The sequence below is a fragment of the Agelaius phoeniceus genome, chromosome 5 (genome assembly GCF_051311805.1).
Source record: "Agelaius phoeniceus isolate bAgePho1 chromosome 5, bAgePho1.hap1, whole genome shotgun sequence".
Lineage (NCBI taxonomy): Eukaryota > Metazoa > Chordata > Aves > Passeriformes > Icteridae > Agelaius > Agelaius phoeniceus.
The window spans coordinates 29,463,841-29,477,511 of record NC_135269.1 but is presented as its reverse complement, the minus strand read 5'-3'; the positions used below and the strand labels follow the sequence as shown (position 1 = coordinate 29,477,511).

The following is a 13,671-nucleotide window of genomic DNA, read 5'->3' as shown; positions in this document are numbered from 1 at the left end:
CTATTGGAAAACAGTTCATTCACATGAGAAACAAGAAATGACACCAAGAATCCAGATCACTCAGTGTGAGCTCTGCGGGGGACACAGCAAAAAAGCTACAAAATCTAAAATCAACAGACAGGGTTGGGTGTCTCTTGCCAGCTAATTTAGGGAATAATTATTGTGTAAGTATTTCCAATGCGTAATCTTTTTCTAAGAGGATAACTCAAGATGGTGGAAATTGTGTTACTTTATTTTTGCCTCCACGTTTTTCACATTAATCAGAGAAGTGTTCTTGTTTCCTTCCGAGGCTGGCTGAGTCACATAATTCCAGTTACTCACTGATGGCCAGTGGTTCTGAAGTGTGGGTGGTAATGGGGCCATTCTTCCTCACGGTGACCATCCTGCCTCTGCTGGCTTTCAAAGGAGAGTGACTGCTCTAGTGACTCAGATGGGAATCTTGCAGAGTACCCAGAAAGAGAGAAAAAGCAAGAATCAAAGTGGACTTCAAGGGCACAAGGAGGAAATGGCTGAAGGAAGGAGGAATAGAAAGCAGAACTTATAGGAGTAGGAGTGGGGCTAATGCACACAGCAAAAAGAGAAGAGACGGTCAATCAAGAGAGGGATCTGGACAGCAAGAGGCAGAAACAGCTAGAAAATTAAGACTTTAAATATTACTAGACAAATATAGGGGAAAAATAAGTGAGAAGTAAATATGAAGTGATTCTGTTGGGGAGAGAGGGGAACCACATACTGAAGTTGGTTTGTTTGATTTCTCTTCTAACTCAGTACATAAAGGAAACATGTATAACACCCTTACACAAAAAAAGGATTATTCCAAACTTCTCTTTTTGAAACATCTCCCACAACACAGGCAGGTGTTTTTTTTTTTTTTTTTTGTAAAAACAGAAATTTATGCAGCTACAGGTGTTTCTAGTTTATTTTTAAAGAAAGTCTCTTTAAGGGACACTTGAATTTCACTGTGACTCAAGTAAAAGTAAAGAGATTTCATTTAGCGACCTTACAGATTTTGATCAACATTATTAGAGATTGTTTGTGACTCTTTGTCATATTATATTAGTTCTGGGTAGATCAACATTTCACAGAACAGCAAGGTTCATCCTCACACAAAGAAAGCAATAAAATATAAAGAGCTGTAAAATATGTAGAGAAGCCCAGGAAAATATTTCAATCCATTTTGCAGATGCAGTCTTTGGAGGAGTATACTGACTAGTATGGTCACAAGAAGTCTTGAGTTTGAAAGCTCATTTAGACTTCTTTGCTGCCTTAGTTGAGCAAGCTGAAAATAGTTGTTAGATTAGACAAATCCTCAAGCTCCTGTAGTCCTGTGGCATATGTGGAGAGAAGGTTTTGTTGCTATGTCTATGTACACATGCTGCTGGTTGTACCTGTAGTTTAATCCATGCTTAGTCTATGTCACCTTGACCTGAATCTAGCCTGGCAGGATAGAGGCCAAGTGGGGAATTAGTGTTGGAGTACAAGCTCTGTTCAGCATCTGAGTCAGCAGATCCTGAAAGCATCCAAATTGTTTCACCATCCCATACAATTGTGGCAGAGATGTCTGTGACTAAGTAGTGTGCTATTTGTAGAAGAGACTTAAAACCATGTACTGTGGTGGGTAGATTGCCTGAGAAAATGAATATTTTTGGCATTACAAAGTCAAAAGACAGAATTGCTTTTAAGTGTCTTAGTGCTATGATAAATCTTGCCCAATTAAACTTAGAGAGGTTTTTACCATTAAGCTCAGTAGGACCAGAGTACAATTTTTAGCATAGAGTACATCAGTGGGTATAAAGCCTAAAGCAGTTTATCAAGCTATTACTCAGATGAGTTGTATGGGACTGCTGACCACACAAGCATTGTGTTCTCTCCTTTTCTGTTCAGCCTGGATGGATATACAGTATCTCATGCTGATCTTCTGTCTTTATCACCAAGTGCCTATAACTGCAGAGGAAAAGGATGTTCTCCTGACCAGTACCAACTCCTTAAAATGGTATTCAACAGAAAAAAAAAAAAAAAGGAATTTTTTAGGCTGCAAGGGTTTCTTCCCATGTATATTGTTTTCATATATTACCAGCTTCAGTCCTGACTGTGCTTTCATTTCCATTAGATTGATTCCATTCTAGGCACAACAACTAAAGAGTTTTTCCAAATTTACACACACAGGTGGGTAGAACCACACACTCAGCAGCTGAAGGGATCATGACTACATCAAATGCAAGCTCAACTCCTAAAGTTTCTGTCACAAGCATGTCTGTGTTTCTTTCAGAAGCTCTGCACTGGCCAGCTTCAAGCTTGTCCTGAGGTGTAAGTTATCACAGAATCATAGAATATGCTGACTTGGAAGACACTCATCAGGTCATTGAGTCCTACTCCTGGCCCTGCACAGGACAAGAGTTGCACCATGTGTCTGAGGGGCTTGCTCCAAACCTTTTGTGAGCTCTGACAGGCTTGGTGCTGTGACCACTTCCCTGAAGAGCCCATTCCAGTCTCAACCACACTCAGAATAAAAAAATGTTTTCCTGATATCCAACTTAAACCTGCCCTGGCTGGGTTTCATGCCATTTCCTCAAGTCTCGTTGCTGGTCATGAGAGTGAAGACTCTTCTCCAGGCTGAACAGACCAAGTGAACTCAGCCAATCCTCAAAGGTTGCCCTTCCAGCCCCTTCACCATCCTAGTGGTCCTTCTTTGGAGGGTCTCTAACAGTTTAATGTCTGTTTTATACTGTGGCACCCAAAACAGCCCCCAGCACTCAAGGTGAGGCTGCCCCAGTGCAGTGCAGAGGGGACAATCCCCTCCCTTGCCCAGCTGGTGATGCTGTGCCTGATTCCCCCAGGACAGCCCAGGCTGGCCCTCCTGGCTGCCAGGGCACTGCTGGCTCATGTTCAGCCTGCCATCCACCAGGAGCCCAGGTCCCTTTCTGCAGTGCTGCCAGTCGTTCCCCAGTCTGTACACACAGCCAGGACAGCCCTGTCCCAGGTGCACAGTCTGGCACTTTCCCTTGTTAAGCTTCATTTGGTTGGTGATCGCCCATCTCTAATTTGTGGTGATCTCTCTGCAGGGCTTCTCTGCCCTCAAAGGAGTCAACAGCTCCTCCCAATTTAGTGTCATTGGCCAACTTATTCAGTATTCCTTTGAGTCCTGCATCCAAGATGTTAATTAGGTTGAAGAGAACTGGGCAGGGGATGGAGTCCTGCAGAACCCCACAAATGTCTAGCACCAGCCTGTCCAGTAGTTCAGCCTCTCCACTTTACTTCTGTCTGAATCTGGTCAGCTACACATAAAAGGTGACATAGCATCGATCCACGAGGCAACTTCACAAAACTAATGATTTGTCACCTAAGTCACAGTCCAAACAGGAATTGAAGGGGCTACAGTGTGGAAATTTCTCCTTTCAATTACATCAGTGCTGTGCCAATTGCCAGGGGAGGCAGGACCTGCCATTTGACTGCTGCACCTTCTGCAGCAGCACAGGCAGAGAAATAAGCACACACTTTCAGGAAGAATTTATCACTAAGTTTATAAACTGCTCTGCTACCACTGCCTCAGCCAGCTAGTTCAGAGCAGTTCTGGATGTTGGATGTTGCAAAATGAGTTGCAGCATAACAGCAGATGAAATCTTGGGTGCCTTCAGCTAATTCTGGCACAGTCACACAACTTTGGTTCTTGCAGTTATTTGGGGCACCAACACAAAATATTTTCAAAGTACACTGCTGTTAAGGGCTATTTGTTTCATCCAGTGATCGCTAACACTGCACAGTGGCTGCCTCTTGGTGACAAGTGATACTTCTCTTTCTGTGCTGTTAAACAGAACTGTTGTATTTTACCCTCTGCCTTTCTAATTTTGGGTGTTAAAGCAGTTACCAGGGTGTGCTATGCACTCTCCAAAGCCAGAGTTTTGAGCAACTGTGAGAACTGATGGTGAGTGAAGTGAATTTTTTTATGTCTGGTTTGCCTGGTTAGCAGGGATTATTCAGCCCATGCCAGAAATGGGCAAAGTCATTAGTGGTTCTGAGAGAAGCTGCTGTTTGTGAATGGAGTTAGCCTTAATATAGAACAAGTTCCAGGAACACATGTGAAACTCAGCATGACAAGATCTTGGAAAGTCTGCAGGTGACACAGCAGCCCCTGTGCCATTTCATCAAATAGGAGAAAATAGGAAGTACAGTGTGATTGCAAAGCAATCTGTTATGGCACTGTTTCTGCTCTACTCATGCAATAAAAATAACATCATTGCCGGTGGCTGCCAGTGCCAGCTGACAAGACCTCTGCTTTACAAATAATAAAGGGAAATGTTTTGCTTTTTATCAGCTATGTTATTTTTTTGGGACACGTGACCAAGGTTTCTGAAAATAACATAAAAATACTTCTTAAGTTTCTAATTCTAAATTTTCAAAAAAAAAAAAAAAATCCAAAGTAAGTCCAGTCGCTTGGCACAATAGCACAACATTTGCATGGCAAATTTCACACAAGCTTTGGATAAAAGCAATGATGATACCTAGTTTGATGTTTACAGTTTTGCCATGTCACAACTGTAGGTGAAACTCAGCAGGTTTTGGTCAAAATTGCAGCAGAGCAGAATGCTCAGATTTGTCAGTATATTAAAACTGAGTCTTGTGCTCAATGGATTAACTTTATCACTGTCAATTGAATAATTTGTACTGAGAAAGGAAAATTGATAGGGGTTTGAGTGATCAGACAGAAAGTTTAAGAGACAATATTCATCATCAAATAAATGTAAATATTTTTATTTTAAAAAATGTTAATGGCACCTTAGAGGCAGTCATGACTACACAACCAAATATACAAAAATTACATTTTCATAGTTGAATCTTTCCACAGTGCTGCACAAAATGGAAATACTATGAGAAACATTGCAGGTCACACACCAAGACAATTAACTTTAGTCAAGAAAAGCAGACAATTTTTGGTACACCTTGATACTACCAGACCCAGGTTCCCTGGGTAAAAAGGAAAGGTGGCTTTGTGCAAAACTTTCCAACAACAGTACAACTTAATATGCTAAACGTAGAGCAAATCAACCGTACAAGACAGTTTGATTTGGCCTCATGCAGTCCCTATATACAGCATCCTCTCAGTTGGCTTTTTCAGGGAAAAGAAGTGATTTCATTGACTAAAATAAAACTTTACTTAGTCTTTCACTGTTGCAATGTAAAATTGTCTGACACTTTGTGCAGGGCTAGCATCAGAGAGACCATTCCAACTTTATCTGAAAACAAGCCCTTTATAATCTCCTGTACTTAAAGGCCATGTTCTGGCATCATGGGGAAGGAAGAAAGCAGATATATATTTGGTTGATTAAAAATAGCGGAGAATAAATTTGCCTGATTGCTAGTCCTAGATGGACTTTTAGAAGAGATTAAATTCTGCTATTGAAATTAGAGTGTTTAATTACATTAATCTCTGTTTATCTTATGTTGTATCATTGAATCCAGCAGTAAAATGTCTTAGTCATATCATAGTGGAAAGGGACTTGGTTTCCCAAAACAAAAACAACCAAACAAGAAAATTGGCTCTTGTGAACTACAAGCTTCTGTGTTTTCTTGTTTTGTTCCTGAATTTCTTGTTCAATGATTTTGATTTCAGAAAGCACTAGTTGTTATTATGCAGTTAACTTTGTATCAATCATAAGCCTGAACTAATTCAACTTCAAATGCTGGAGTCCTTGTTTATTATGTCATTCAGTAGCTAATAATTAGCTGGTAACCCTTATGATTGCAAAACTGAACCTTACGCTTACACTGGATTTGTCTAGCTTCAACTCCTGGGTGAGTGGATCATGTATCTTTCCTACAGCAAATTGTCGTCACCTTTTGCATTGCTATTCCCCAGATAAGTAGTCCTTATGTGTTCCCAGAAAACCATTGGCTTTTAAATACCCTTTCTGGAGTGCAGACATCAGATCTATATTGATAGATGTCCTGCAGCAGAGGCACTGCTTAACACAAACATTTTGAAATTAAAATAAAATGCAGTGAAATTTTTTAGTGCCTGTCTAAGAATTCAGAGCAAATAGACACCACAGGAGTGCAATCAAATGAGAAGTTGCATGAATGCATTTAATGTAAAGCAGAAAGAAGAAGGAATTTAAACTGGGTCTCGATCACTCCTGCCAATCACTAATTGGACTTTCAACAATAATGGAATTGAAGCTAGCAGAGGGATCCATTAAACAATTTCTGGGGAAACCTCATGTAGTCCTCAATGCTGAAATAGGAGAAATCAGGAAAATTGTGCTAATTTTCATAAGAAACTAAATCTCCAGAAACCTCCAAACAAAACCTGCCAAAAGCCTATAGAACAGGTATTAACAACTTACTGAAGAGCTTTTCCATCAGAGAACTACTACCAAAATGAAGGGAAATACTTGCCTGCCAAGCAGCACCAAGCAGAAAAGACACTGTCTGGCAATTTTTTGTTGAGTGGGAGTGTTTTAGAGGCTTATGATGAGTAGGTGTAAGGAGTATCCTAAGAATGCCTGATGTGTTGTATGAGAATATAAAAGCAAATGGTATCCTGACAGAACATGGTTAATCGACTGAGAAGCTGAACAGAGTTCTCATTAGGAGTACTGCAGTTCTTTGGGTTGGCCTAGGCATGCTTTCACAGGAAGCAGAGCTCAGACTGCAGGCCAGATACACACACTAATATGTAAAATACACAATCCCAGCCTAAAGGGGGGAAGTGGTGCCCATACTGAAGCTAAGGGCAGAGGCATCAGCCCAGGCTAGCTCAGGCACCAGCCTTCTCTTGATCCTGAGTATGGGCACAGCTGGCTAGCTTGCCCCACCACATGCTGGGGCTGTTTGTTCCCTCTAGGAAAAAGTTAGGAAGGACTTTTCTACACTGAAGCTGCCTCAACAATCTGCAGAGAGTCTGCCTGGAGCCCAGTTTTAGGGACAGCTGATGATTCACTGCAACAAGAAAAAGTCTCATCTCCCTTAAAATCCCAGCTTCGTACTCATGAGACCTTTTTACCAGCCCTTCAAGTCTCCAGATGTGGAGAACCATCTACCTCTTTCACCAGGTTTTTCTTCCAGTCTAGTGAGCTAACATGGCATATGGAAGATGTTACCACATACCAGTAGTTAGCACACAGTAGGAAATGTGATGGTGAAAGCAGGATGGGAGACCTCCCTCCTTGGGTGACCTTCCACGTGGCAGAGTTCCTGGCACTACAGTCTCACTCTGTGCAAAACTACAACAGCTTCACTCAAAAGCAGGCTTTTGCTCTTCACTTTACATTTTTTATTATTTCTTGATGTGTGTCACATCCTTCAGTGATTTAAACCCAACAGAGAAAAAAACCTAGAAAAGAGATGCACCCATTCACTAATTAGGTTGTTTTAATTTATATAACTAACATTATGCAACCTTTATAGCTTTTTCTATGTCTTCTGCCACATGTAAAGTCAAGATTGAAGTGCAAGATCTTCCTGTTTCCAATTTAGAATGTAGGCCCTGTCAGATTCTGTCAAGACAGTGAGCAATCTTTTGTAGAAACACAAATTTTAGATTTTACTTTCATTTTGTACTGAGGTTATCTCCCAGAGTTGTAACAGGATGCCCTTGGAGCAGAAGCCTTCAGATTCCCAGGTGTGAAGGGAATGTGAATTACCACACCAACATCCTTTGTTATAAGAAAAATACTAACCTTTTTCCTGCCTGCCTGATGTAACATTTCAACTACATAAAATAGCAATGGGAGGTTTATATAAATGTATAATCATGCAATAGGCAAAGGAGTTTTTCTTATGTAAACATTATTAACACATGGTATTCCTTTCTTGAACGTCTACCTTTCTGAACCCATTTAACAAAATGCTAGACTAACTATTTTTTCAAGAGGCCAATGCAGAAGTTGGCTGTGCAAGCTGAAGAGAAGAATGGAGATTATTATAAAGATGGCAAGAAAACACCATGAAGAGTCACAGCATTCTTAGGATCAGAACCAGTTTTTGGTCTTGTTTGGGCTCTTGTTTGGTTTTGGTTTCCACTCCACTTCCCACTTGAGATGAGGTAGGGTTGGGTTAAGATAACATGGGTGTGCCTGATCTGATCCATTTCCAGTGACTGCAAACCAGCACAGTCCTTCCTGATTCTCTGTGCAAAGACTTAGGACATATAAAGAATTCTTTAAATATTTCTAAGTATTTAAATTGAATTTTCTAAACATTGAGTTATATCATTATTTATTAAGTTAATTCTGTCCTTTCCTTAGTTCCTGAAGCCATTCACTGTTTATCTGACTGTGGTAAAAAGTCAGAGTTCTTCCCTGCCTTCCCCTCACCCACTCCCTTTTCTCAGAATATAGTCTTCACAAATTCTACACCAACTATTGCACTTGATTAAAAAGAAATATACACATCAAACTGTGCCCTCCCTCCCTCCCATAATGCCAGCATAAAAGATACTGCAACTGAAAAGAAAATATGTAATGACAATTATTTTCACAGTTACTAACACTGAACATCAAATAATTGGAGACACTGTTTTTTCACTTAATGGAGAGTGAAGAATTCTGGTTGTGGTGGTTTTGTGGGTTTTTTTGTTTGTTTGTTTATTTTTAATAAAGATCTTGTTTTACATCATGGCTGAAAGCCAAGCTGATTTCAGGGAAAATTTTTTGCACTTATTAAATCAAGCAAAATAAATTCCAGTGGGAAAACAAACCCAACCCTGTCTCCTAGTAGTGATACTGCATGTTAATACATTATTTTCAGGAATGTTTGTTGAGAGTGTCTAGAGTTCCTATATTTACAGAAGTTTAACTCCCTGCTCCCCCTAAGAAGCTGTTCCCTCATGTTTCTGCCACATTCTTTAATCAGACAGAAAAAAGAAATCCACAGTACCCAGGGTCCCACCACCTGTATGCTTTGTTTCAGTCAGAACACCCCAACAATTCAGTGCTAACAAAGGCTAACCTCAATGTTGCTGTTCCCTGTACTTCTTTCCCATTGCAGGTTGCAGGGCTTGAACAAATGAGTGCTTTGGTGTAAATGACAACTTATCTACCAGTTACTTGCTTCTTAACTCCTTTGCAAAGTTGCCTGGGGATCTTTGGAAGTCTTATGCCACATGTATGTGTTTCCTGAATGTGGTAAGGAACAGTGCCAGGACAGAACTGCTAACTGTGGTCAATAGTCATCACTGGTCTCATTTACAAACAATAAACTCTGTGCAATAAGTTACTAGCAGAAGCATCAAGTTTTGTTAGTCTTGAAAACTCAAAATCCCATGTAATGTTCACCATTAATTTAGAATCTAGAACTATCAATACACATGACTGCATAGTTTGGTTTATCATTCTAGTTGGATTCAGAGAGAAAATTAACTATCAGTCTAGCAGAGCTGATACACATTATGGCACTCCCTCTTGATCACACTCTTTGTGCTCCAGCCTAGTAAAAAGCACACCTGACACTTGCAGTTGCTGGGATTCCTCCCACACCATCATACCATCTTTTGTGGGTATGGGTTTGGAAAGTGGAAAACCTTTTGGATTAAGGCAGAAGACTGACTTAAGTGAGCAGTTCATCACAGATACAGCCAGTTAGACAAAATCAGATTGAACAGGCAACTGACTGCCAACAAGTATACTTTTATATATTTACACCAGAATTTGTATACACACAGTGCTTAAAAACAGGGAGGGGAAGAAAAAAGGGAAAAAGAAAGAAAAAAAAAGAAAAAAGAAAAGACCAGCCAGTCCAATAGCTTCATCTTGGTATAATCATTCTTTCTATAGCACAAATGATATGATCCCAGTTTTTACAAAATATTGCCAGCAGCGTCACTGCAAAAAAAGTGCAGATGATATGAAAGCGGCTCTTCATCATAGGAGCAATGAACTTTGCAATAGTAGAAACACAGACTAAGATGACAGTCATGAAGGCCAGGATAACATTTATACACTTCCCCAGGAGCACTTTGGCATTAACTGTTTCAGACTGCTGTGCTTGCTGTTCTTGCTGATGGAGCTCCAGTTTGGAAACCCGGGTCTGGCATGATTCCAAGGCTTCCTGGAGACAGAAAACAAGAATTAGGGCAGCCATATTTCCCTTCAACCTTTCTTCACATTTTAGCTGCAGAGCCATCCATCAGCTAGATTAGAAGTGTAATTTATTATTGACTGGTAAAATTTCAATGAACCACCAACTTTAAATAAATAAATGCACATATATGTCTGAATGAGTGTGTCACTGTTTGCTCAGGCATAATCAAGGCTAACAACCTGTCCAAAACGTAGGTTTGTTCTTTTTTCATGCTCAAGTAAAAGTATCATAAGTTTAATGTTCATTACAGTTGTTTCCCATATATACTGTTGATATAAAGTATTAGTAAAGTTGTTGCCATAGAAACTATCACTGCATCAAAACAGCAAGAAAATTAGTTTCTTTGTATATTCTATAGAAAACATATAGGGAGGTCTTGCTGTGATACTAATTAACTCTACTTTGCAACTTGTAGCAGCACTTAGTTTACACCGCTTCTGTTGTCTACACTGATTTTGCTCTCAAAGCTGCCCATCTTACAATGTTGAGCTTGAGCTCTTTGTGAGATCTGGCCTCCCTCTGTCAGTGTGAAGACAGTGGAACAACCTGTGGAGATGCTTTTATGGGATTCTCTCCCACATGATCTATTTCGCTTCACAATTTGTTCCAAAGAAAGCTGACCTTTCTCTTCTGCTTGAGGATGGACTAAAAGTGGTCTTTGACTAAAATGCTTCCTAAAGACACTACCCCCATGCTTCCTAAAGACACTACCCCCATGCTTAAACCCTCCCAAAGCAAAACAGAAAGGCTTCCAACTGCTTCACTTACTTGCCAAAATGCCAGCTTTTTGCAGGAGTTGGGATTTGGGCATCATGGCATAATGTGGTGCAGAGCTGTAATTTTCATGAGATTGATCAACTTGACAGAATCTTTTACCACTATGTGACAAAGAAAACCAACGCTCCAGCATTCCTACTTTCTTGCACACTCTCAAACTCCAGGTATGCTCCTTGCACTAGCAAGGTTGTTCACCTGGTCACACAGTAAGCTGTTTCAAACCAAACCTCAGTGTATAAACACCCAGAGCTATCAGCTATCCCTTGCTGGGTCAGTTCTTCATTGTTTCAGCAAGTTGAACTGGCTCACCAAGTGACTGGCCAGGCACCAGGGTCACCACAGAGAGTGTGGCACAGTGCCTTACACAAGGCTGCTTCCTTTCACTGCTCTAGGAAGTAGTAACAATATAGAAGATTGTTACTACAGTTCTTAATGGGTGGCACAAAGGCTGTTACGGCTGAGGCATGTTCTCCACTACACACTAATGAACTTCCCTGCTCTTTCTTCCACTCTGACTGTAAGTTATCCTCAAATTGTCTTGTGCTGCTTTAGAGGAGTTCCAGCTGCAAAAGTCTGATACCTGCAGCTCTGCATTGAGAGACTGAACATGTCTTTAAAACTATCTGCACATCTTTTAGTGACAGTTAGGCTGTTACTCAAAATATCCAGAGCTTAAATCCTTTTACTCTATTTTAGCTAATTTTCCAAAGCCCCAGAGAGACAGATTTAAATGGGCCCAACTGTACAGAGATTAAAGAAACAAGGCTGCGTCAACATAGCACTTCATTAAGGAGTCTCTGACACCCTTCCAGGAGTCTTTTAAAAGTCTCTGACACCCCTCCAGGATTCTGCTAATGAGTTAGGGAATATTTCACAGCCCCTCTGTTGGACAACTCAGGTTTCATTACATTTTTACATCCTCAAGATGCTTTCACAGAAAGGAGTCCTCTTTTCTTTAAATCTGTGAGACACCTCTCTTGTTTAAACCTACAATGAAACCTATGATATGCTTAGATTCAGTACCATCCCTTTCCCACTCTGTTCCCAGGAGCTTCCTAATTCACATTTAGGAAACTGTGATCATTCTACTGCCTGCACTCTCTCTGTTTGGAAATATGAGCACAGGTGTATACGGGTCAGGTTTTAGGTTCTTTTAGCATGTGGGCCAATATGTAGACAGTCTTTGAGCATTCCTCAGTTGTTCATGAATAGGTAAGGCACAACTGTGTTTTCACCACTTTTTACACTTCCTCAGACTTTGAGTGGAAATATTATGCACTATGTAAGTGCTTGTGTTGTATAAAATATACATGTAACTACATGCTGTCAGGACATACTTGTAGACATTAATTCTGGTTTTTAATTGAAGTCAGAGATGACTACAACTGATCACTAAGGTGAAAACACCCCACAGCTTTGATTATAGAGGTTGTTGTGACTATGGCTTAAAACTCTTTAATTATAACTGGCAAATCTACAAGTCTTTTTCTCTTACTTTTTACCCTAAGCTCAAAGTCTGAGCAAGTTTATGTCAGGACATGGTAAGAAGTGTTATGTCATACAATACAAGGAGACTTGATTCCTTCCTCCTCTCTGAAAGAGATTAAAACAGGCCACTCTTCCACCACAAGTCTGCCTGGGCCATATCATCAGTTTCAGCAGAAAAAAAATCCTGAATCCAGGGAAACAAATGGAGACTGTCACTGATTCAATGTGCTGGGTTTTCCCCTTAAAACAGAGAAAACATGTTCTTAAGCTTACAAACATGTTCAAACCTTACATATTTTCCAATATTCCTTATTTTAAAATAGGCAGAAAAATGCAAGTGCTTCATGGATCAAGATCTCCACGAAATGTTAGAAGATTAGGATAAGGAAAATAAGTACCTGAACATCTCGTGATCGCTCATAGGCCTGATACGCCACCTTCTCCTCTATGCTGGCTAGCTCTTGTTTCAAGTTTGCTGTCTCATGTTGATGAAGGTCAGTGAGGTCATTTAACTGGTCTTCCAATCTTTCATATCTTATTAGGAAAAGAAGTCTAAATTTAGTGCCTTCTATTCAAGTAATGCAAATCATGAAAACAATTGCACATTTTAAAAGGCAATTTCTCAGCATATGGTGAATTCATCTGACTGGCATTACAAAGCACATATAGAAATCAGTAAAAACTTTGCAAACTTTCCATAAACATTTCTTCAGCAATCAGAAAGCCTTTTCTGAGTGTTTCTTGCTGGCAGTAGGTGTAAAAAAGCAAATATTTGTACATCATTGGCAAATTTTATGAAATATAAACAGTGCCTAGGGATATCCAACTCACATTTTTCACTCTTCATTTAGCCAAGAAGATATGGCTTCATAAGTAAGTTTGAGCCAGTTAATAGCTCACCAGTAATGACAGGAAAAATATGTTCTCTCTCATACACAACTGCAGGGTTCTGCCATTTATGTACAGTCTGTTCTGGCATGTTTCTACATGGTAAAGCAGTTCAAGTAAACCACCAGCAAACTAGAAATTTTTTTTTGTGAATTTGTCACTCGATTTAACACAAAAACAGGCAAACATAGCAGCCAGCATAAAAATGATGGAGGGAAAATTGTCTAGAAATGGGTAGCAGGAAGCTTGAGATTTTACTGGCCGAGAGCTGTCAGAAAAGGCCACTCTGCCTTCTCCTGAAACCATGTCAGAAGTTCAGCAGGCCTTTCATTGTTCTTTCCCCCCTATATTACCACATGATATCAGCCTTTCATTGTATTTCAAGAACTATAAGCAAGGGAGACATGAAATATTGCCCTTCATACCAAGATTTTGCCCACT

General features: G+C 40.1%; 1 protein-coding gene across 4 annotated transcripts in view; it reads right to left on the bottom strand.

Annotated features, from left to right (window-relative positions):
- Window positions 1-4,721: 4,721 nt before the first annotated feature.
- Window positions 4,722-13,671, bottom strand: part of TMCC3 (transmembrane and coiled-coil domain family 3) — a 133,677-nt gene continuing 124,727 nt past the window's right edge. For all 4 annotated transcript variants that reach the window (XM_077178750.1, XM_054631857.2, XM_054631855.2 and 1 more), the window contains exons 3-4: window positions 12,741-12,876; window positions 4,722-10,044 (exon numbers count right to left, since the gene is read on the bottom strand). In XM_077178750.1, coding sequence (XP_077034865.1) covers window positions 9,742-10,044; window positions 12,741-12,876 — 439 coding nt within the window. In that variant the 3' untranslated portion in view covers window positions 4,722-9,741. The remainder of the gene's footprint in view (window positions 10,045-12,740; window positions 12,877-13,671) is intronic.